A 24366-nucleotide genomic window follows, 5' to 3' on the forward strand; every position below is an offset into this window, starting at 1 on the left:
TAATAATAATAATAATAACTTTATTTTTATACCCCGCCAACCATCTCCCCTAGGGGACTCAGGGTGGCTTACAAGGGATAAGCTCAAAAATTACAAATAGAACATAACCAATTAAAAACATCAGATAAAATATAAAAACAATCACAATTGTAAACATCCCAAAAGCCATGTAGACCAACCCTATTCAGCCATGCAGGGGAGGCACAATCTGATTTCTCCTAACAGATGGCCTTCCAGCCCCTGCTTCAAAACCTCCCCAGAAAGAGACTCCATTAAACGTATTTCTGTGTCGAACAGTCAGGAAATTCTTCCTAATTTTTTCGTTGGGATCTCTTTTCCTGCTGTTTGAACCCGTGGCTCCGTGGCCTTCTAGTCTCTGAAACTTGGCCCCTTCCTCGACAGGCCTCTATCCGAAATTTGGTTAAGATTTTTGTTTTTTGTGTTGAAGTCCTGGCTCCTTTTTGGATAAGAGCGAAAGGCACCACACTCATAGCGGCCCAGGGATGAGTCTTTGGACTTTTTTATATGAGTATATACAATAACCGAAGGTGCAGGAGGCTCTTATATATGGTTCAACTTATACACGAATTTGTACAGCATCTGTTTGGATAAAAGGATCTTTTAGAGGATTCGATTTGAAGCTGCAAAGCAAACCGAGGGATTTTGGAGCAGCGCCGCTCTTTGTTTGGCTTGCATTTGGCTTTCAATCATCCGTCGGAAAGGAAAAACACCGGTCGACGCCAAATGCTGAGTAACGTTTTGCTCAGTAAGCTGGCAATCCTAGCCAAGGCTGCAAATCCCAACCATGTTGGGGTTGGCTTGCTTTTTATACCATTTACACCTTTAAAATACATCTATCTTATCTATCTATGTTCCCATTTATTCATTGATTCATCTCTCTACTTTGACTGGTTGGACTTGGTGACCTTTGGTATTTCTTCCAGCTCGAGGATTCTCTCTCTCTCTCTCTCTCTCTCTCTCTCTCTCTCTCTCTATCCATCGATTTATCCATCCATCTATCTCTGTATCTTTGGGGGGTTGGACTGGATGACCTTGGGGTCTCTTCCAACTCGAGGATTCTATCTGTCAGTCTGTCTTTGGGGGGTTGGACTGGATGAACTTTGGGGTCTCTTCCAACTCTAGGTATCTATCTATCTATCCATCCATCCATCCATCCATCCATCCATCCATCCATCCATCCTCCCTCCCTCCCTCCCTCCCTCCCTCCCTCCCTCCCTCCCTCCCTCCCACCCATCCATCTTTGGGGATTTGGACTGGATGATCTTTGAGGTCTCTTCCAACTCTAGGATTCTATCTATCTATCTATCTATCTATCTATCTATCTATCTATCTTGGGGAGTTAAGACTGGATGACCTTTGGGGTCTCTTCCAACTCTAGGATTCCATCCATCCATCCATATATCTATCTATCTTTGGGGGGCTGGACTGCATGACCTTTGGGGTTTCTAGAATTCTATCTATATATCCATCCATCCATCCATCCATCCATCTATCTTTGGGGATTTGGACTGGATGTTCTTTAGGGTTTCTTCCAAATCTAGGATTCATTCTGTCTTTCTTTCTATCTTTGGGGGGCTAGACTGGATGACCTTTGGGATCTCTTCCAACTCGAGGATTCTACCTACCTACCTACCTTCCTACCATATTTATATACTGCCTTTTTCAACCTGCGGAAAACTCAGGGCGGTTTACAAACAGCACAATTCGATGCCCCCCAACAACATAAAACAATTAAAAATATTAGCATAAATCTATCTATCTATCTGTCCACCCACCCACGTAGGGTAGGACTGGATGACCTACGGGGCCTCCTCCAACTCTTGAGTATTCTCTCTTTCTCTCCCTCCCTCTATTTTTGGGGGGTTGGACTGGATGATCTTTGGGATTTCTTTCAACTCTATGATCCCATGGATCTAAGATCTGTCCATAAGCAAGCCTTCTGCTGCCCAATTTACCAACCATTTGCAGTTTTGGAATGATGGTATGACTATTGTTGCTACCGAACACTGAAATCCAGCCACTGCCTGGCCTAACCGCATAGGACGGGCCGTTTTTCAGAGCCTTATTAAATTATACAACGTGGAGTCTCATTATTGGGGCTGTCTGGTGGCTCTGGCCAGTGGAGGATTTACGGGCTCCTGCCCTGCAGAGATCAAGTGCAAAGGGAAATACCGAGGAGCCAAAAAACAAGGGTGGAAAAAAACACATGTCAAGAGGAAAAAGAGACATCGGGTGCCCAAGAGACACGACGGCCGGCTCCTTATCGGCTGTTCTGCTCTGTCGAGATAAAGGATGCTAATGCTTCCCCCGGGGAGGGTGACAATAGCGATTGGATGCCGAGGCTCAAAAGCAGGGCTTTTCTATTAAAAAGAAAACAGGCTGGAAAGTAATTAGATATTGGAAGGAGGGCACAAAGGGCTGGGTTTTATAACAAGATGGTTATAAAACTGGGAGAGAAAAGTGGAACTGCATTAATCCCATCTCAAATTGAAGTTCACAATGGGATGGGCAAGATGGAAACGAGCCCAAAAATGTCGTCGTTTTCTTTATGTTCTTTCTTCTTCTCCTTCTTCCCCCTTTCTCCTTACTTTCCTTTTCCTTCTCTCATTCTTCCTCCCTCTTCTTTTCTTTCTCCTTCTTCTCATTTCTCCCTCTTCTGTTTCTTTCGCTTTCTTGTTTCCTTTCTCTTCTTTACCTTTTCTTTCTCCTTTTCTTATTCCTCTCACTTCCTCTTCTTCTCTCCTTCCTCCTCCTCCTCTTCTTTCTCTTTCTTCTCTGACTCCTCCTCCCCTTATCTTCTTTCTCCTTCTTCTCATTCCTCCTCCCTCTTCTCTCCTTTTCTTTCTTTGCTCCTTCCTTTTCTTCTCCTTTTCTGTCTCTTTATCCCATTCCTCTCCCTCTTCTCTCATTCCTCATCTTCTCTCATTCCTCTTCTTCTGCTTTTCTTTCTCCTTCTTCTTCCTTTCTCATTTCTCTTCTTCCCCTTCTCTTATTCCTCTTCCTTTTCTTCTCTCCTTCCTCCTCCTTTTCTTTCTCCTTCTTCTCTCCTCCCTCCTCTTCTGCTTTTCTTTCTCCTTCTCTCATCCCTCCTCCCTCTCCTTTTCTTTCTTTCTTCTCTACTTCTTCTTTTCTCCTTCTTCTCTCATTCCTCCTTCCTTTTCCTCTCGTTTTCTCTTTCTGCTCTAATTTCTCCTTCCTCTTTTTCTTTTTCTTTCTATTTCTCATTCCTCTTCCCTCTTCTCCTTCTCTCATTCCTTTTCTCCTCTTTTTGTTTCTCCTTCTCCTCCTCTTTCCTTTCCTCCTTCTCCCTATTCCTTTTTCTTCTTCTCTTCTCCTTCACCTTCTTCTCTTTTCTCTCTTCTCCCTCTTCTCCTCCTCCTGATTTATATCCCACTTTCCTCTCTGAGAAGGGACTACATAGCATAACACACGTGCACCCTATGCTAAACAGTATTATTTTCAGGCCATTTCCAAACAAATGGAGCTTAGGAAGGATTGCTTTTTAAACTTGTCTAGTGAGGATTGTTGGTCAAAGGGAGAAAAGCGGGTATAAATAAATATACTACTACTACTAATAGGTTATATGGGTCCAAAAGGCTTCCTCCTTCTCAATGAAGGAGGTGCAGATACCAGGAGCATGTTGGCGCCATGAAAAATTCACAGCCTCAGCCCATCACGTCCTGGCATTTGAGATCCGACCGCATGCGTTTCACGCTTCCTTGGCGAAGGGGTTGTTTCCGGGCCTCGGTTCCTCCCTGCTGGAGCTAAGAAGACGCTTAAATCATGTTGCCGCCGGTAATGAAGTGGAAACATTGCTGCGCCTGGACACAAAGCTCATTAAGAGGAAGAACGACGTACGGAACGACTGCGCGGCCAAATGGCGCCTCCGATGATGACGGGCCTATTTATTGCTCCCTGGGATGTCCCTCTGAAGTGCCGAGAGGCAGAAAAATTGGGCAGGTTTACCAACCATTCACCTGAATGAATTGTATCTACGGACGAGTCTGCCACTAGCTCCTTTTACCCTTGGTTAGTCTCTGATCCAGACGAACAGAGCTTTGTCTTTGGGATTTTACAGTGCTTTCGACGAAGCATGAAAGCTAAGAATGTGGATGTCCAGAAAGACTACAAATAATGCAGGCTTGGAAACGGTTCATGCAAAACGGATCTAAGAGACTTAGTAGAATGTATTATCAAAGGCTTTCATGGCCGGAATCACTTGGTTGTTGTGAGTTTTCTGGGCTGTATGGCCATGTTCCAGAAGCATTCTCTCCTGATGTTTCGCCCGCATCTCACAACCTCTGAGGATGACTGCCATAGAAGCAGGCGAAATGTCAGGAGAGAATGCTTCTGGAACATGGCCATACAGCCCAGAAAACTCACAACAATCCAGTCCTGGTAGAGCTAAACGTGAGCCAAGTGTATAATGCCCCAGCAAAATAAGGCTGCATCAATAACACTATGTCACAACATTTTTTTTTGGTTCCTGGTTTGAAAGTGCCATTTCCTGTTTAATTGCGTGGTCCTTACTTTGAAAGTCATGGTTTTACTCCAGAAATTTCGTTTTTCTGTCTGCCGCAAACTACGCTGAATTGGTTGAGAATCGATGGGATATTCATTAAAAATCTAGAGCAAAATGTGCTGCAGGATGTCCCATGAAGACAAGGTTTTGGCAGTTTAATCAACTTTTTCCCATGTTTTTATGATAGGACCAATTAGGAAATGACATTGGTAACCCAGGGACAAAAATTGTGTTACATAGTGTAATTGTATCCAGATCAAGCATGGGCAAACTTTCTAACTTGGGGGCCACATGGCGGGCCGGAATGGGGTAGGTGGGCCAGGAAGGCGACTAAAATGATAAAGGGTCTGGAGAACAAGCCCTATGAGGAACGGCTTAAGGAGCTGGGCATGTTTAGCCTGAAGAAGAGAAGGCTGAGAGGAGATATGATAGCCATGTATAAATATGTGAGAGGAAGCCACAGGGAGGAGGGAGCAAGCTTGTTTTCTGCTTCCCTGGAGACTAGGACACGAAACAGGCAGCCTAGGCCACTCTCCGGGAAGTTCTTCCTAATCTTTACAGCTGATTCTCTTTCCCTGCCATTTGAACCCATTGCTCCCTTGTGCCCTGGTCTCTAGAGCAGCAAAAAGTCAGTTTCCCCCCTCTTCCTCAATGGGACACCCTTTGAAATCTTGAAAAATGGCTCTAATGTTCCCTATCTACTACTATAATCATCATTATTATTATCATCAACATCAAAGTATGGATCATCGATGTTGCGATCCCAGGCGACAGCAAAATTGATGAGAAGCAACAGGAAAAGCTGACACAATATGAGGATATAAAGATCGAATTGCAAAGACTCTGGCACAAGCCATTGAACCTGTACCTCAGCTATGTTTCTTTCAGCCAAATTGTTTTTATATTGCTTTCAAATGTGTTATTATTTGTTTTATCTGATGGTTAATTGGTTAAAGTGTTTTACATGTGTGTTTTAATTGTAATCTTGGGCATGTCCCTTGTAAGCCGCCCCGAGTCCCCTAGGGGAGATGGTTGGCGGGGTATAAAAATAAAGTTATTATTATTATAAGTCACAGTCTGACTCTTTTACTTTGTTCAGACCTGAGCCATGGAAACCAACTAGTGATTTGGAGTGCTCTCTCAGCCCCGAAGAGCATTGGGACCCCAAGGAGATGGTTGACTCCAAGACAACAATAGCAATATTTCCCTTCCCCATATACCTTTGTAATTCACTGTCCGCAGGCACTGTTTGCTGTGGATGTCCCACACCCGGACGGTTTCGTCGTGAGAGCCGGAGAGCAAAAGGCTTCCGTCGGTGGAGACAGAGAGGCAGGTCACCTGGTTCCTGTTTGGGACGGAAGAAAAAGCATTGGAAGATCACTCACATTGACACTCCCACAAAGCGGTTACCTTGTAAAGAAAGGCCAGCTGCCAATCCAAAGAAAGTCCACCCTAAACGGTACTTACTTATGGCCTTTGAAGATCTTCCCGCTCTCTTGCTCTGAGTTGAAGCCCCTCTCTCTGTTCACAGGCTGCAAGGAGGAAGAGAAGAGAGATGGCAACAAAACCCATGTGAAGGCAGTAAGGAAAGGCCCTCTTCTCCATCCCAACTGCTGCTGCCCTGGTCTCAGATAGAGAGAAGAAGAGATAGGCAAAGCTCCATTATGTCTAAGCCAAGGAGCAGGTGGAAGGTCTTCCATCCATCCCAACTGCCACAGCACTGGTCTCGGATAACAAGAAGAAGAGATTGACACAGCTAGAAGTGAATGAAAGACCTTCTATCCATCCCAACTGCCACTGTCCTTGCTTTGGAGAGACGGAGAGAGAGGGAAGATGTGGATGAAGCTCCATTATGTCTAAGCTAAGGAGCAGGTAGGTCTTCCATCCCTCCCAACTGCCACTGCCTGATCTTAGATGGAGAGAAGAGATGGGCACAGCTCCATCATGCCTAGAAGTGGGTGAAAGGACTTCTCTTTATTCCAACTGTCACTGCCCTGGTCTTGGGTAGGGAGAAAAAGAGATAGCCAAAGCTCCATTATGCCTAAGCTAAAGAGCAGGTGGAAGGTCTTCCATCTATCCCAACTGCCACTGCCTGATCTCAACAGGAGAGAAGATGAGGCAGGGGCAACTCCAGTATACCTTAGCTTTGGAGGAAGAGCAGAAGAGATGGGCAAAGCTCCATAATGTCTGAGACAATAAGGTGGAAGATCTTCAAGCCATCCCAACTGCCACTGCCTGATCTCTAATGGAGAGAAGAGATGGGCACAGCTCCATCATGCCTAGAAGTGAGTGAAAGGACTTCTCTTCCTTCCAACTGTCACTGCCCTGGTCTTGGGTAGGGAGAAAAAGAGATAGCCAAAGCTCCATTATGCCTAAGCTAAATAGCAGGTGGAAGGTCTTCTATCTATCCCAACTGCCACTGCCTGATCTCAACAGGAGAGAAGATGAGGCAGGGGCAGCTCCGGTATGCCTTAGCTTTGGAGGAAGAGCAGAACAGATGGGGAAAGCTCCATAATGTCTAAGACAAGAAGGTGGAAGATCTTCCATCTATCCCAATTGCCACTGCCTGATCTCAAATGGAGAGAAGAGATGGGCACAGTTCCATCATGCCCAAGCCCAGAAGTGGCTTTGGAGGAGGAGAAGAAGACAGGCAAAGCCAAAAAGCAGATGAAAGGTCTTCCATCCATCCCAACTGCCACTGCCCTCGCCTCAGAATGAGAGCAGAAATGGGCACGACCCCATTATGCTTATCACCCGGATGAAAGGCCTCCTCTCCATCCCATTTGCCACTACCCTGATCTGAGAGGAAGAGAAGAAGAGATAGGCAAAGCTCCATTATGTCTAGGACAAGGAGAAGATGGAAGGTCTTCCATCCATCCCAACTGCCACTGCCTGGTCTCAGAGGAAGATGAGGCAGAGAAAGCTCCAGTATGCCTTAGCTTGGAGGAAGAGATGAAGAGATGGGCAAAGCTACATTATGTCTAGGGCAAGGAGCAGATGGGAGGTCTTCCATCCATCCCAATGGCCACTGCCTGATCTCAGAGGGTGAGAAGAAGCTATGGGAACAGCTCCATTGCGTCTATGCCCAGAAGTGGCTTTGGAGGAAGAGAAGAAAAGGACAGGTAAAGCCAAGAAGCAGATGAAAGGTCCTCCATCCATCCCAATTGCCATTGCCCTAGCCTCGGAACAAGAGAAATAATGGGCACAACTTCATCATGCCTATCGCCTGGATGAAAGGATCTGAGAGGAAGAAAAGAGACAGGTAAAACTCCATTATGTTTAAGACAAGATTATGATGAAAGGTCTTCCATCCATCCCAACTGCCAATGCCTGATCTGAGGGAGAGAAGAGATGGCCGTGACTCCATCAAACCTAGAAGTGTATGAAAAGTCTTCTATCCCTCCCAAGTGCCACTGCCCTAGTCTCAGAAGGGGAGAAGAAATGGACATGACTTCATCATGCCTCCTTTCCATCCCAACTGCCACTGCCCAGCCCCAGAGTGTGAGAAGACAAGGCCTAGAAGCAGATGGAAGGTTCTCCATCCATCCCAACTGCCATTGCCCCAGATTCAGAGGCAGAAAGGCAGGCAAGCTCCATTATGTCTAGGTCTAGAAACAAATGAAAGTCTCACTCTCCATGCCGACTGCCACTGCCCTGGTCACAGAAAGAAAGGAGAGGCAGTGTGTACTGGATTGAATGCCCTACTGTCACCCCCTTTTTCTTGTCTCAGGTTCATACAAGGAAAACATAAGCTAAGACTATCTTTCGTAGCGTTAAAGTGTGTGTGTGGGGGGGGGGGGGGGGGGTGAGACACATACCCAGGAGCAAAGGTCAACCTGGAAGATGGAACCGTCTATTCCCCCACAGAACATGTGATACTCGGCGAGGTCAAGGGTCACCGACATGAGGCTGGCGTCGAAGAGAACGGACAGGAGGAGGTCGCCGGAAGAGATCTCCCACAACTGAGGAAAGAGGAAAGTGAGCCTTAGTTGCGTCATACAAATTGGAGAGCAGGTGCGGCCACTTCGGAACATCGCACAGACCGATCGAAACGCAACGTGGCAGAAGGCCGGCTTTGATAAGAATAATTAGCACTCTTTTCTTTTTTTAAATATAGCAGCATTTCAAGATCCCTTGGATGCTATAAAAAGGGATGAGGCTGTGCAGACAGAAGGAGATGAGTTACTAGAACGCCGCCGTGCCTTTCCCTCCAAAGGCAATGGCCTAGAAAAGCAATTTAATCACTTTTAAATTGCCTTCTTGATGTCGCATGGGGAGTTTAATCGTATTTTAACTTTTTTTAATATGCTTTTGAGGATGGGAGCATTTAATCGCATCTAGTTTTTGGTAGGCCAATTCGGATCCCAATGGGATCAACCTTCTACCACAGATTGACCATATAGAGGATTTGGTTCCAAAGAAAGTGCTCTTTCTAGGAATCTCTAGGTTCTCCAAGGCAATTCTAGGTTCTCCAAGGAGACTTTCTACTGGAAGTTGACCATATAATCCTGGAGCAACTAGAACTTCTGAGAAAAGTGCTCTTTCTGGGAATCTCTAGGTTCTCCAAGGAAATTCTAGGTTCTTCAAGGAGACTTTCAATTGGATGTTGACCATATAATCATGGAAGACCTAGAAGTCCCGAGAGAAGTGCTCTTCTAGGAATCTCTAAAACCACCAATGCAATTCTAGGTCCTCCAATGCAATTCTAGGTCCTCCAAGGCAATTTTATGTTCCCCAAGGAGACTTTCCATTGGAAGTTGACTGTATAATTGTGGAGGACCCAGAGATACCAAGAGAAGTACTTTTTATAGAAATCTCTAGGATCTCCAATGCAATTCTAGGTATTTCAAGGCTCTTTCTAGAATCTCTAGGTCCTCCAATGCAATTCTAGGTTCTCCAAGGAGACTTTCCATTGGAAATTGGCTGTTTAATTGTGGAGGACCTAGAGATTCAGAGAGATGTGCTCTTTATAGGAATCTTTAGAGCCTTTAATGCAATTCTGGGTTCTCCAAGGAGATTTTCGATTGGATGTTGACCGAATAATTATGAAGGTCTTACTGTTACTCTTAATAATAATTCCAAGGACCTCCAATGCAATTTTAGGTCCTCCAGGGCAAATCTAGGTCCTCCAATGCTCTTTCCATAATCTCTAGAACCTTCAATGCAATTCTAGGTCCTCGAAGGCAATTCTATGTTTTCCAAGGAGACTTTCCATTGGAAGGTGACTGTATAATCATGGAGGACCTAAAGGTTCTGAGAAAAATGCTCTTTATAGGAATCTATAGGCTCTCCAAGGCAATTCTAGGTTCTCCAATGCTCTTTTTAGAACCTCTAGGACCTCCAATGCAATTTTAGGTCTTCTAAGGCAATTCTATGTTCTCCAATGAGACTTTCTATAGGAAGTTGACCGTATAATCATGAAGGCCTTAGAGGTTCTGAAAGAAGTGCCTTTTATAGGAATCCCTTGGACCTCTAATGCCATTCTAGGTTCTCAAAGGCAATTCTAATTCCTCCAATGCAATTCTAGGTTCTCCAAGACAATTATATGTTCTCCAAGGAAAAAGGGGGCTCTTCGATTTAACCTTCCAGCTTCACGTATCCATCCTGTAGGAACAACTACACGATGAGACTGGACAATGTTTTTAACAAGAATTTATTGATTTATATTTTATTGTTATTGTTATGATTTTATGGATGTTAACAATTTTTTATATTGTACTTGTGTTTCTATGGCATTGAATTTTGCCTTGTAAACCGCCTCAAGTTGCCGGAAGACTGAGAGGGGCGATATACAAATACAGTAAATAATAAATAAATGAATAAATAAATAACATGGGACTTTGCCCTTACCTTCGCCGTTTGGTCTAACGAGGCAGTAGCAACCCGTGCCATGGGGCCACCAATGCCGCAACAGAGATCTGTGACAGGAAGCGTGTGTTGCGACCAGATGTGGCGAGGCTCTGGGCTTTGGTCAGGATCGGCCTGTAGCACACTGGGAAAGAAGTGGAGGAGACGAGGAGGTTAACATAAGAGCCATGTTTAGATATCAGAAAGGCTATCCCATTGAGGAGGAAAGGGGCAAACTTGTTTTCTGCTGCTTTTGGACACAATTGAGCAATGGATTCAACGGCAAGAGAAGATGCAAAGAGCCAGCATTCTCATTCCTGCATGTCATCAAATGTGATTTATTTAAATTAAGGGCTTGGGAGGGAGGGAGGGAGAGCTGTGCCACTGCTCTCGCCTTCTCCTCCCCTTCCAATCAGAAACCAAATAATTTTAACTTAATGTCTTTGTGATTGATGTTCTGCACCACTGGGGCTGCTTCGGAATTGCTTCGAAGCAAACAGGTTTCACTGCAAACTGAGCTTTCAGTGCCTTTTTTCTAAGGAGTATTAGCTCTTTATTATTATTATTACAATTATTAATATCCCACCTTTTCCCTTCACTAGGAGAATTGGGACCCATTAGGGTTTTGGTCCCTGCAAAATCATAGAATCATAGAGTTGGAAGAGACCTCATGGGCCATCCAGTCCAATCCCCTGCCAAGAAGCAGGAATATTGCATTCAAAGCATCCCTGACAGATGGCCATCCAGCCTCTGTTTAAAAGCTTCCAAAGAAGGAGCCTCCACCACACTCTGGGGCAGAGAGTTCCACTGCTGAACGGCTCTCACAGTCAGGATGCTCAAGCCTCATTATATATGATGGTGTAATAACACAATTTATATTATTATTATTATTATTATTATTTCATTTATTTTCAGTTTTCTGCATTATTATTAATACATTTTATTTATTTATTTATTATTTACTAGCTTGGGTACCTGGTGTTGCCTGGATTATTTGAAAAAGTCAAATTTTTAATTGTACAAAATCCATTAGGTTGTGGGTGAACTACAACTCACATCATGCCAGGTCAAACCCCTGATACTCCATCAGTACTTAAAGTTTGTTATGTTGGGCAAGTTTGCTCTGGCTGCATCATTGGTGGAGTTCAGTGTGTTATTATTATTATTTCCATGCATTCTTTATTTTATTTTATTTTATTTACTACTATTTTTATGTCTCATTCTCTTTAGGTATACAGATATCTATGTATACAACCATGAATATATAGATATGGGTGCCCTTTAACAGTGAACAGCTTTCTTATTGTCATTCTTCAATACAAATTTCCACTGCCTTCAATACATGGAGCAATAAAAAAATGGCCCGGATCACCAGGAAGTTAGATATCTTGGGGAAGTTACTTTTTTCTGACATCGGTTCATTGGATTCCCATCCTTCGCCAAGCTAAGATGTAGTCTGAACATGTAATGCTCCCAAGATTTAATTTAGAGGAGCAGAGATAATTATTAATAAATAATTAATACATTAATAATTATTATAAATAAATAAATAATATGTATTAATAATTATTAATACTTAATGATTATTAATAATTAGTAACATTTTAAATATTTAGTAAATAATAAATTGTTATAAATAATAATTAAAATAATAAATAAATAATAAATTATTATTATTAATATTATTAATATAATACTCTTTCAGCTCCTCAAAGAGTGTCCTGGCTTGTCAAGACTGCAAGATGCCAAGAAAACGCTTGCCCAAAGGGGACGGCTGCCCAGCAATGTGTTCCTCTGAGCATCTATCAAAATGCCGCTAGAATGGACAGAACATCCCTGGCAGGATCTTTAGGAACAGAAGAGCCTCCTGGAAAAAGAAGGCAGGAATAAATGGAAAACCATACCTGCAGAGGCTCCAGACGATGACAAGGCAGTCCTTGGCCCCCGAGATGAAATGGCTGCTGTCATCCGTGAAAGCGAGGCAAGACACGTCCTGATAATGCCGGTTCAGGATGGCCAGCAGGTTCCCACTACAGACCTGTCGCCGAAAGAAAGAGAAAAGGTTCATTGGCCTCTGGAGGTTTCAAAGCAGAGGCTAGATGGCTATCTGTCAGGAGGGCTTGGACTGTGTCTTTCCTTCCTAGTAGAAAGGGGTTGGACTGGAAGGTCCTTGGGGTCCCTCCCAACTCTATGAGTCCTTGATTCTTTAGCTCTATTTCTCCTTGAAGTTGATGTTGATGAAGCTGGAGGACCATCTGGTGGGAGGGATAGGATTGTGTTTCCCTTCCTGAAGGGGATTGGGACTCGGTGACCCTTGGGAACTTATCCAACTGTAATACTCTATGATATACCTATCATTCATACACACACCCTATATATCATATTTACGGTATGGCTGGATGGCCATCTGTTGGGAGGGATCAGACTGTGTCTTCCTACTTGGCAGAAAGTGACTGGGATGGTGACCCTTGGGATCTCATCCAACATTAAGATGCCATGATATCCCTATCATTCATTCATTCATGCATGCACATGCACGCACACACACACACACACACACACACACACACACACCGTATATCACATCTATGGCTGAATGGCCATCTGTCGGGAGAGATCAGATTGGATTGGGACTTGGTGACCTTTGGGATCACATCCAACTTTAAGATGCTATGATACATATATCATGTATGTATGTATGTATGTATGTATGTATGTATACACACACACACACACACACACACTGTATATCATATATATGGCTGAATGGCCATCTGTTGGGAGGGATTGGATTGTGCCACCCTGACTGGCAGAAGGGGTTGGAACTAGGTGATCCTTGGAATCACATCCAATTTTAAGATTCTATGATATCCCTATCATATCTATCTATGTACATATCTATCATGTCTATGGCTTGAAGGCCATCTGTCAGGACTAGATGACCCTTTAATATTCTCTGATATATCTATCTATCATTCATGTGTGTGTGTGTGTGTATGTATAAACACATCTCTGGCTGGATGGCCATCTGTCGGGAGGGATCAGATTGTGCCTTCCTTCTTTGTGGAACGTTGGATTGGATGGCCTTTGGAGTATCTTCCCAACTCTAGGAGCCTTTGATTCTATACCCGTTTCTCCATTAACCTGCCAATGTCTATCAAGGCATCAAGAGAGGTGGGTAATAAATAAAATGTATTGTTGTTATTATTACTATTATTATTATGTGATTGGGTAGCCATCTGTCAGGAAGGATTGGATTGTGTTTCCCCTCCTGAAAGAACAAGGTTGGATGACTCTAGTTGTAAGAGTAGTCTCTTACAAGTACGATTCTATGAAGCCAGAACATATTCATGAGCCTCAGCCGTTCTGGGAGGCTCTGCTTGTGGTTTATTCATCCTTCTCCATTCCTTCCATCATCCTCTGCTTTTTCAAGGAAGGAAAAAAACAAAAAGGAGGGGGGAAACCAAGCTGGGAAGGAAAAGGACCTGGAGCTAAGTGGAGCGTGACTCTGAAGGGTATAATTTGGGACAAGGGAGAAAGAGGAAGAAAAAGGACAACGCAATGGGAGGGGGGCCAGAAGGAAGGGTGGAAAGAAGGAAGGGAAGGGAGAAAAGGGGGAAAGGGAAGGGAGGAAAGATGAAAGGTAAAATGCATGGATGGATGGATGGATGGAAAAGGAAGGAAGGAAGGAAGGAAGGAAGGAAGGAAGGAAGGAAGGAAGGGAGGGAGGAGGAAAGAAGGAGGGAGGGAAGGAGGGAAGGAAGGAAGGAAAAGAAGGAAGGAAGGGCAAGAAAGAAAGAAAGAAAGAAAGAAAGAAAGAAAGAAAGAGGGAAGGAAGTAAATGAGGAAAGAAGGAAGGAAAGAAGAAAGGAAGGGGAGGAAAGAAAGAAGAAAGGAAAGAAAGAAAGAAAGAAAGAAAGAAAGATGGATGGATGGAGGGAGGGGTGGAGGGAAGGAGGGAAGGAAGGAAAAGAAGAAAGGAAGGGCAAGAAGGAAAGAAAGAAGGAAGAAAGGAAGGAAATGAGGAAAGAAAGAAGGAAGAGACGGGAGAGAAGGAAGGAAAGAGGGAAAGGAGGAAGAAAAGAAGGAAGGAAGGAAGGAAGGGAAAGAAGGAAGGAAGGAAGGAAAGAAAGAAGGAAGGAAGAAAGGAAAGGAGGAAAGAGGGAAGGAGGGAGGGAAGGAGGGAGGGAAGGAAATGAGGAAAAAGGAAGGAAGGAAAGACAAAAGGAAGGAAGGGAAAGAAGGAAAGAAAGAAGAAAGGGGGGGAGGGAGGGAGGGAAGGAAGGAAGGAGGGAAGGAGGAGGGAGGGGAGGAGGGAAGGAAGGAAAAGAAGGAAGGAAGGAAGGAAGGAAGGAAGGAAGGAAGGAAGGAAGGAAGGAAGGAAGGAGGAAAGACAGAAGGAAGGATGGAATGAAGGAAGGATGGGAAGGAAGGATAATAATAATAATAATAATAATAATAATAATAATAACTACTACTACTACTACTACTACCCCGCCTCCATCTCCCCGAAGGGACTCAGGGTGGCTTACAAAGTGCCTAAAACAGAGCATTAAATGAACCACAAAATGCAAGAACACAATAACATAAAAACATATGACATATGAAACAACAATTTAAAACTCAAACACAGTACACAATAACCTATGGCAACAAGCTACCATAGAACATGGCCAGCCTGTCAACAAAAAGACAAGGGAAAGGGACAGTGCAAAATTGTAGGCATGGAACAAGGACATGAGAAAAAGTGGAGGGAGGGAGGAAAGGAGGAAGGAGTCTTAAACCCGGTCCAATGTTCTCTCCACTGTACTAGATCTTGACAGTTCTTCCCTTGTAATATTAACATCTTTGTCTAATAGAGAAGCCAGCGATGCTTCGAATCCTCGAGTCTCTTTTAAGAGTGGCATATAAATCATAATAATGGTAATAATAGCCATGATGTATTTTATGTTTTGGAGTTGGCCCCAGAAAGCAGTAGCTGCTGGTGGCTGCTGTTGTCTTTTGCTCCCTTGAATACATATTTATTCCCTTAAAATAAAATGTGAATTGCCCTGCCCTCTTGTGGGGAAAACTAGAGAATGGGGGCACAATGGAGTCATGGATTCAAATGGCAGGAAAACAGATTTTACCTAAACACATGGCTGTGGAATATAGAGACCCCTTCCTTGGAGGCTTTAATGGTCATCTGTTGGGAAGGATCAGATGGCGTCTTCCTTTATGGCAGAAATAGGAGTCCTTGATTCTATAGCTCTATCTTTCCACAAAGCTGCTACTTTCTATGAGGTTGGCTAGCCATCTGTCGGGAGGGATCGGATTGTGTCCTGCCTGGCAGGGGATTGGAACGAGGTGACCCTTGAGATTTCATTCAACTTCTATGATATCTTGATCATATCTATCTATCTATCTATCTATCTATCATATCAATGCCTGGGTGGCCATCTGTCAGGAGAGATTGGATTGTGCCTTCCTATTTGGCAGAAGGGATTGGGACTAGGCTGCGCTGGAGGATCTATGATATAACTCCTATCATTCATATATATTCATATTCTCTCATATATATATATATATATATATATATATATATATATATATAAAATGTGTATGACTGGATGGCCATCTGTTGGGAGGAATCGGATTGTGTCTTTGTGCCTGGTACGAATCTTGGGATCTTCTCCAAATCTGGGATTCTGATGTCTTCCACAAACACGGGCTGAGTAGCCATCGGGAGGAGGCATCCTCCTTTATGGCCGAAATGGGGTCAGTCTGGATGGCCTTTGGGGGTCCCTTCCAACTCTAGGATTTTATGATTTTCTCCCCTACCTCCCATAAATAGAGGCTTTCTGAGATCCCAGCCAAGATGTAGAGCCCGTTAGGAGCAGCCGTCAAGCAGGAAACCAGGCCTGGGCAGATGATTTTCTGCTGGAGTTGATCCTGGATCAAAGAGAGAAATAATAATAATAATAATAATAATAATAATAATAATAATAATAATAGTAAAAAATACTAACAATAGCTACATTAAAGCCCAATGATAACAATAGCATCTATATAAATAAAAATGTAAAGTTAATTTGTGGAATTAACATAACTCAAAAACCACTGGACAAATTGACACCAAATTTGGACACAAGACACCTTATCAGGCCAACAAATGACCATCACTCATAAAACACTGAAAAACACAGAAGGGACTTTAAAAACCAAAAAAGCAAAAAGACGCTACAGCAAGTGCAAAAACGACTCCCCCTGGCCAACAAAACATACAATAACATATCCACACTCTCTTCTGGACTACAGCTCCCAGCATTCCCCAGACCAACCCTTTAGGAGAGGGGGATGATCCAAATGCAATGCTTCCAAGCTCCAAGCTTTCTTCTCCTGGCATTTCTTTGACAGCATCCCAGTCCCTGCGTATTTCCAATTTCCAATACTGGACTGCAACTCCCATCAATCCTCCAGATAGACAGATTAGCTAGAGATAGATAGATAGATAGATAGATAGATAGATAGATAGATAGATAGATCAGGAGGACTGCTGGGAGTTGAAGTCCAAGAAAAGGTAGAGAAGGAAGAAAGGGGAGAAAGAGGAAAAGAAAGGGAGGGAGAAGAAGGAAGGGAAGAAGAAGGGAAGGGAAGAAGAAGAGAAGGAAGGAAAGAAGGAAGGAAGGAAGGAAGGATGGATGGATAGATAGACAGAAAGAAAGAAAGAAAGAAAGAAAGAAGAGAAAGAGGGAGGGAAGGTTGGCCACAGCAACGCAGGGCGGGTACAGCTTGTGTGTGTGTGTGTATCTATCTATCTATCTATCTATCTATCTATCTATCTATCTATCTATCTCTACACACACATGCCTACTAGGTATCACTCAGTATCTGGAAACTTTGGATCGGAAAAGTTAGTTAAATAATAATAATAGCGCTACCCATTCTATACTATATGTACATATATATGTGTGTGTTGTGTAACTACATTACAACTCAATAGTAACAGCAATAATTATATATACGCGCTAGCCATCCCCTCCCAGGCATTATTGTGGCCCAGTCTGGTGATCTGGAAAATAAAGAAATGAGAAAGTGTTGGTTTTTAATACATGTAATTTCTTTTTGCTTGTGGGTAAACAGCATTTTTTGTTGTTTCTGGGTCGGTGTTGATGTAACGATTGTCCGGTGTGCCTACTCTGGAACATGCAACATATAATTGTCCTTCTTTACGGGTCCCTTTCAAATCTATGATACCATATCTGTCACATACATATATTCGTGTGTGTGAATCATCTGTCTGTCTGTCTGTCTGTCTGTCTGTCTATCTATCTATCCATCTATGGCTGGATGGCTCTTTGTCAGGAGGGCTTTGATTATGTTTTCTTGCCCTGGTGAAGGGAGTTGGGCTGGATGGCCTTAAACAGCATTTCATAACCTGGGGTTGGGACTCCTGGGGGGGGGGGGGTTGCGAGGGGGTATCGGAAGGATCGCCAAAGACCATCAGAAAACACTGTATTTTCTGTTGGTCATGGGGGTTCTGTGTGGGAAGTTCGGCCCAATTCTATCATTGTTGGGGTTCAGAATTTTATTTATTTATTTTGAGCATTTCTACCCCGCCCTTCTCAACCCCCTAGGGGGGACTCAGGGCGGCTTCCAGCCAGCACAAATTCGATGCCTACAATTCAACACAACAAAATAACAAAATACACAACCACAGTAATTATAAATAGTTAAAACATTAAATTAATACAATAAAATATCATAGAAAAGGGCGGGGCCGAGAGCAGGGCCCCTCCAGAACATCTTAAATTCCTAGGCGGGATGTAGAAGGAGATGCGTTCCGACAGGTACGCTGGGCCAGAGTCATATAGGATTTTATAGGTCAAGACCAGCACTTTGAATTGTGCTCGGAACTGGATTGGCAGCCAGTGGAGCTGACATAGCAGAGGGGTGGTATGCTCCCTGTATGACGCTCCAGTGAGTAGTTTGACTGCCGCCTGTTGGACTAGTTGGTTTCAGAACAGTCTTCAAAGGCAACCCCACGTAGAGCGTGTTGCGGTAATCTATTCGGGATGTAACAAGAGCGTGGACCGCTGTGGCCAGATCCGACTTTCCAAGGTACGGGCGCAGCTGGCGCATAAGTTTTAATTGTGCAAAAGCTCTCCCGGCCACCGCCAAGACCTGGGGTTCCAGGCTCAGTGAGGAGTCCAGGATCACTCCCAAGCTGCGAACCTGCGTCTTCAGGGGGAGTGTAACCCCGTCTAACACAGGCTGTAACCCTATGCCCTGTTCGGCCTTGCGACTGACCAGTAGGACCTCTGTCTTGTCTGGATTCAGTTTCAATTTGTTAGCTCTCATCCAGTCCAACACAGCAGCCAAGCATCGGTTCAGAGTCTGGACAGCCTCCTTGGTGACAGGTGAGAAGGAGTGACAGATTTGGACATCATCTGCATAGAGATAACACCTCAGTCCGAAACTCCAGATGATCTCCCCCAGCGGCTTCATGTAGATGTTAAACAACAACGGGGACAGAACTGAACCCTGTGGGACTCCACACAGCAATGGTTGTGGGGTTGAACAGGTGTTACCCAATAACACCTTCTGGGACCGTCCCATGTCTACGAGGCGTCCCAGAAAGATACCGTGGTCAACGGTATCGAAGGCCGCTGAGAGGTCCAGCAGAACCAACAGGGACACACTCCCCCTGTCCAGTTCCCGGCAAATATCATCTACCAAGGCGACCAAGGCTGTCTCAGTCCCATGTCCCGGCCTAAAACCAGACTGTGCCGGATCTAGATCAGTGTCTACCAGAAACCCCTGGAGTTGCGATGCCAGCACACGTTCCACGACTTTGCCCAAATAGGGGAGATTGGAAACTGGCCGTTAGTTGTCTAATTGAGTGGGGTCCAGTTATGGTTTTTTCAACAGCAGTTTTATAATAGCTTGTTTTAAGCTTGCTGGAAATTTTCCCTCCTGTAGGGAGGCGTTAACCACCACCTTTGCCCACTCTGCCAAACGCACTCTGGCTTTTTTATCAGCCAGGATGGGCAGGGATCTAGGATGCATGTGGTAGGTCTCACTTCTCCAAGGATCCTGTCCATGTCCTCAAGCTGAACTAATTGAAATGAATCCAATAAAACCGGACAAGCAGGTGCTCGTGTTACATCCTCAGAGACTGCTGTTAACATGGCATCGAAATCAGACCGAATCAGCGCAACTTTATCCGCAAAGAATCGAGCAAATGCTTCACAGCAAGCTACTGAGTCATCAGGGATCTCGCTCTTCGGCGGGTTTAACAGTCCTCTGACAACTCGGAATAGTTCAGCCGGACAGTTCTTTGCAGATGCAATATTAGCAGCAAGAAATAATTTCTGTGCCGCCTTTATTGCCACGTCATAGGACCTTAGAAAGGTCAAGTGAGTAGTCTGGCTGCCGACCAGACATGTTTGGGCTGATTTGGAAGGCCTTCGGCGCCACACGCACTCTAGCCTCCTCTTCTTTTGCTTCATCGCTGCCAGCTCCTTGGTGAACCAAGGAGCAGGTTTAGCTCGGTTACTCGAGAGGGGGTGCTCTGGGGCAATTGTATCAATTGCCCTGGTCATCCCACTCTCCCAGTGAGAGACCGGAGCATCGACAGAGTCACTTGCCAAGGAGGTGGAAAAATCCCCAAGAGCCATAAGTCTCCTGGGGCGGACCATTCTAATGGGTCCACCACCCCTGCAGAGGCTATGGGGCACGGTAAGTCTAAACCTGATCAGGTGGTGGTCGGTCCATGGCAATGGAGTGATGGTCAGCTCCTCCACCCCGCCACCTTCATCCCATCCCTGACAGAAAACCAAATCCAATGTGTGCTGGGCACTGTGGGTGGGACCAGATACTAATTGGGATGCTCTTTGATTGTAGATTAACTATAAATCCCAGTAACTACAACTCCCAAATGTCAAGGTCTATTTCCCCCAAACTCCATCTGCGTTCATATTTGGACATATGGAGTATTTGTGCCAAGTTTGGTCTAGATCCTTCATTGTTTGAGTCCACAGTGCTTTCTGGATGTAGGTGAACTACAAGTCCAAAACTCAAGGTCAATGCCCACCAAACACTTCTAGTGTTTTCTGTTGGTCATGGGCACCCTGTGTGCCAAGTTTGGTTCAATTCTATCATTGGTGGAGTTCAGAATGCTCTTTGATTGTAGGTTAACTATAAGTCCCAGCAAATACAACTCCCAAATAACAAAATCACTTTTTTGAGTGATGGTCACTCCTTGGGTAGGTGTCTTGTGGCCAAATTTGGTGGCAATTACCGTTTTTTGAGTTACAATGTCACTCAAAACAAACAGAGCATATATATATATATACATGTGTGTGTATGTGTATATATATATCTATATAAATAAAAATGTAATGTTCATTTGTGGGATTAACATAACTCAAAAACCACTGAGCGAATTGACACCAAATTTGGACACAAGACACCTATCAGGTCAAGGAGTGACCATCACACATAAAAACACTGAAAAACGCAGTGGAAGAGACTTTAAAAGCCAAAAAATAAAAATACATTACAACGCATGCACAAAACCACATATGCACAAATATATGCACACACATACATACATACACACACAAAACACATATATACAGACTGGGCCACAGCAACGCGTGGCAGGGGATGGCTAGTATATATATATGCACACACACTATATTATAACCCAATGATATGATTGTGCATGTGTGTCTCACAACTATATTAAAAATCCAGTGATAATTTATACATGTTTATACATACATACATATAATGATTATCATATATATATATATATATATATATATATATATATAATCATAGCTATATTAAAACTCAATTATTATATATATATCACAATATATATTATAGCGATATATATCGATATATAACATATTAATTAATTTATAATTGATACATGTAGCACAACTAATATATTAATAATATATTGATTAATATATTAATTATAGTGAAATATATGGACACAAACAGATATACATATTAATATATATATAATATATTCATATATTAGTTGTGATTATCATATATTAATTAATTTGTATATGTATATATATGTATGTGTTTGTATATATGTTAATATAAATTGTTTAATATATTAACTTGTATATTAATCGTAGTGATATACATACATACATACATACACACACACACACATATACATATTAATATAAAATAATATGCGTGTATAACACACATATATAGGTAAAGGTTGTCCCCTGACATTAAGTCCAGTCGTGTTCAGCTCTTGGTGCTCATCTCCATTTCTAAGCCGAAGAGCCAACATTGTCCATAGACACCTCCAAGGTCATGTGGCCAGCATGACTGCATGGAGCGCCGTTACCTTCTCGCTGGAGCGGTACCTATTGATCTACTCACATTTGCATGTTTTCGAATTGCTAGGTTGGCCGAAGCTGGGGCTGACAGCGAGAGCTCACACCGCTCCCCGAATTCGAACCTGCAACCTTTCCGTCAACAAGCTTAGCAGCTCAGCGGTTTAACCCACTGCGCCACCGGAGTCTCTCTTTCTCTCTCTATATATATATTAACTAATCTATATAAATAAAAATGTCAAGTTCATTTGTGGGATTAACATAATTCAAAAACCACTGGACGAATTGCAGCCAAATTTGGCCACAAGACACCTAACACCCCAATTAGTGACCATCACTTTAAAAAAAAGATTTTGTCATCTGGGAGTTGTAGTTGCTTGGATTTCTAGTCTCTATAAATAAAAACGTAAAGTTTGTTTGTGGATTTAACATAACTCAAAAACCACTGGATGAATTGACACCAAATTTGGACACAAGACACCTAACAACCCAATTAGTGACCATCACTAAAAAAATGATTTTGTCATTTGGGAGCTGTAGTTGCTAGGATTTCTAGTCTATATAGAAATCCATGCCTTAGTCACCTCCAGATTGGACTACTGCAATGCGCTCTACGTGGGGCTGCCCTTGAAGATGGCTCGGAAGTTCCAACTGGTCCAACGAACGGCAGCCAGGATGCTAACTGGGGCCCCTTACAGAGAGAGGTCAACCCTCCTGTTCAAGGAGCTCCACTGGCTGCCGTTTATTCTCCGAGCCCAATTTAAGGTGCAGGTGCTTACCTACAAAGCCCTGAACGGTTTGGGACCAGCCTACCTGCGTGACCGCATCTCCATCTACGAACCCACACGTTCACTTCGGTCATCTGGAGAGGCCCTGCTCGTGATCCCGCCCGCGTCGCAAGCGCGCTTGGTGGGGACGCGGGACAGGGCCTTTTCCGTGGTGGCCCCCCGACTCTGGAACACCCTCCCCAGAGATCTTAGACAGGCCCCTACATTGGCAGTCTTCAGAAAGAACCTGAAGACCTGGCTTTTCCGATGCGCCTACCCAGATTAGGAAACCTCTATTACCAAGTCCCATAAGCACTTTACTAGAACCAATGATTGCTGCACATCGCACATCGCACTTGCCCTAGAAGCCTCAGATATACCTCCTGTCACATCAGCACTTTTAATTCTTGTACCCATTACTCCGGCCCGGCCCAGTTTTATTGTGTTTTAGTGTATTGTTTATCGCCTGTTGTTCTTTTTGCTTTATTCTGTTTTTAATTGTTTGATTTGCTTAGATTGTATTGTTATGTTGTGTGTTGAGGCCTCGGCCTGTGTAAGCCACATCGAGTCCTCCGGGAGATGCTAGCGGGGTACAAATAAAGTTTAATAATAATAATAAAATAATAATATAAATAAAAATGTAACGTTTGTTTGTGGGATTAACATAACTCAAAAACCACTGGATGAATTGACACCAAATTTGGACACAAGACACCTAACAACCCAATTATTGACCATCACTTTAAAGAATGATTTTGTCATTTGGGAGCTGTAGTTGCTGGGATTTCTAGTATATTAATACATTATTATAATGAATCTATATTTGTGGTGTCCATCTGAATGCATCTGGAAACTTTGGGTAGGAAAAGTGAGTTGACAAGGGAAAAGAAAAAAAAACTTGTCCTGAGAGGAACGGCGTTACTTTCTCGTCGGAACGGAATTACTCAGTTTTAAGTCCAGGTAACTTCTCTGAGCACCCTCCTGCCTTGGAGACCGCGCGCATGCGCGTTTGGCCCTCTCCCCTCAGCAAAGTTCAGCGCAGGCGCGTTGGCTCTCCGGTTGGCGCATGCGCGCGGCCCTTAGCGAAGTCCCAACCTTCCCTTACCTTCCTCTGGAGGTCCCAGGCGGCGACGCAGGGTTTCCCAAGCTGGGCGCCGAGGAGCCGCTCTCCGCCTAAGAGGGCCAGGCCCCGTGGGCCGCAGCAGCCTCCCCGATAGGTCGCCACCGAGGCTCCGGAGCCGGCTTCCCACACCCAGCAGCACCCACCCGAGGACGAAGCCTCGCCGGCAGACACCAGCGCCACTTCCACAGGCCCGCCCAGCACCGCCATCTTGGCCTCGGCACGCCCCTTTGGCCGGGGCGCCAGTGCGCATGCGCATCCTGCCAGAGGCTTGCCTTCTCCCGCCAAAAGGGGTTTGCCTTCATCAAATCGTGGAATAAGAACAAGAATAATGAATTATATTTGATATATTAGTATTACTGTATTACAATATTACTATTTTACATTATTATACTGTATTATTAATCTTACATTGTATTCGTGTATAATATAATATTTGCATAGCACATTATTATGTATTATTATAATATATATATATAATACACTGCCAGTATAGTATACTATTAGTATTATATAATACTAGCTTGGGTCCCTGGCGTTGCCCGGGTTATTTGAAAAAGTCTGTTTTTAATTGTACAAAATGCACAAGATTGTGGGTGAACTACAACTCACATCATGTCAGGTTAACCCCGAGAAACTCCCATCGGTACTTAAAAGTTTGTTATGTTGGGCAAGTTTGCTCTAGCGCCCAAACACGAATCAAGGAACATGAAAGGCACTGCAGACTCCTTCAAC

General features: G+C 43.8%; 1 protein-coding gene across 1 annotated transcript in view; it reads right to left on the minus strand.

The window, feature by feature from the left end:
* Window positions 1-23864, minus strand: part of WDR18 (WD repeat domain 18) — a 42551-nt gene extending 18687 nt beyond the window's left edge. The window contains exons 1-7 of the mRNA XM_067473361.1: window positions 23617-23864; window positions 16211-16321; window positions 12295-12428; window positions 10394-10535; window positions 8362-8505; window positions 6011-6075; window positions 5764-5888 (exon numbers count right to left, since the gene is read on the minus strand). Of these exons, the coding sequence (XP_067329462.1) occupies window positions 5764-5888; window positions 6011-6075; window positions 8362-8505; window positions 10394-10535; window positions 12295-12428; window positions 16211-16321; window positions 23617-23841 (946 nt within the window). The 5' untranslated portion in view covers window positions 23842-23864. The remainder of the gene's footprint in view (window positions 1-5763; window positions 5889-6010; window positions 6076-8361; window positions 8506-10393; window positions 10536-12294; window positions 12429-16210; window positions 16322-23616) is intronic.
* Window positions 23865-24366: the final 502 nt, after the last annotated feature.

Source organism: Anolis sagrei, chromosome X (assembly GCF_037176765.1).
Source record: "Anolis sagrei isolate rAnoSag1 chromosome X, rAnoSag1.mat, whole genome shotgun sequence".
Lineage (NCBI taxonomy): Eukaryota > Metazoa > Chordata > Lepidosauria > Squamata > Dactyloidae > Anolis > Anolis sagrei.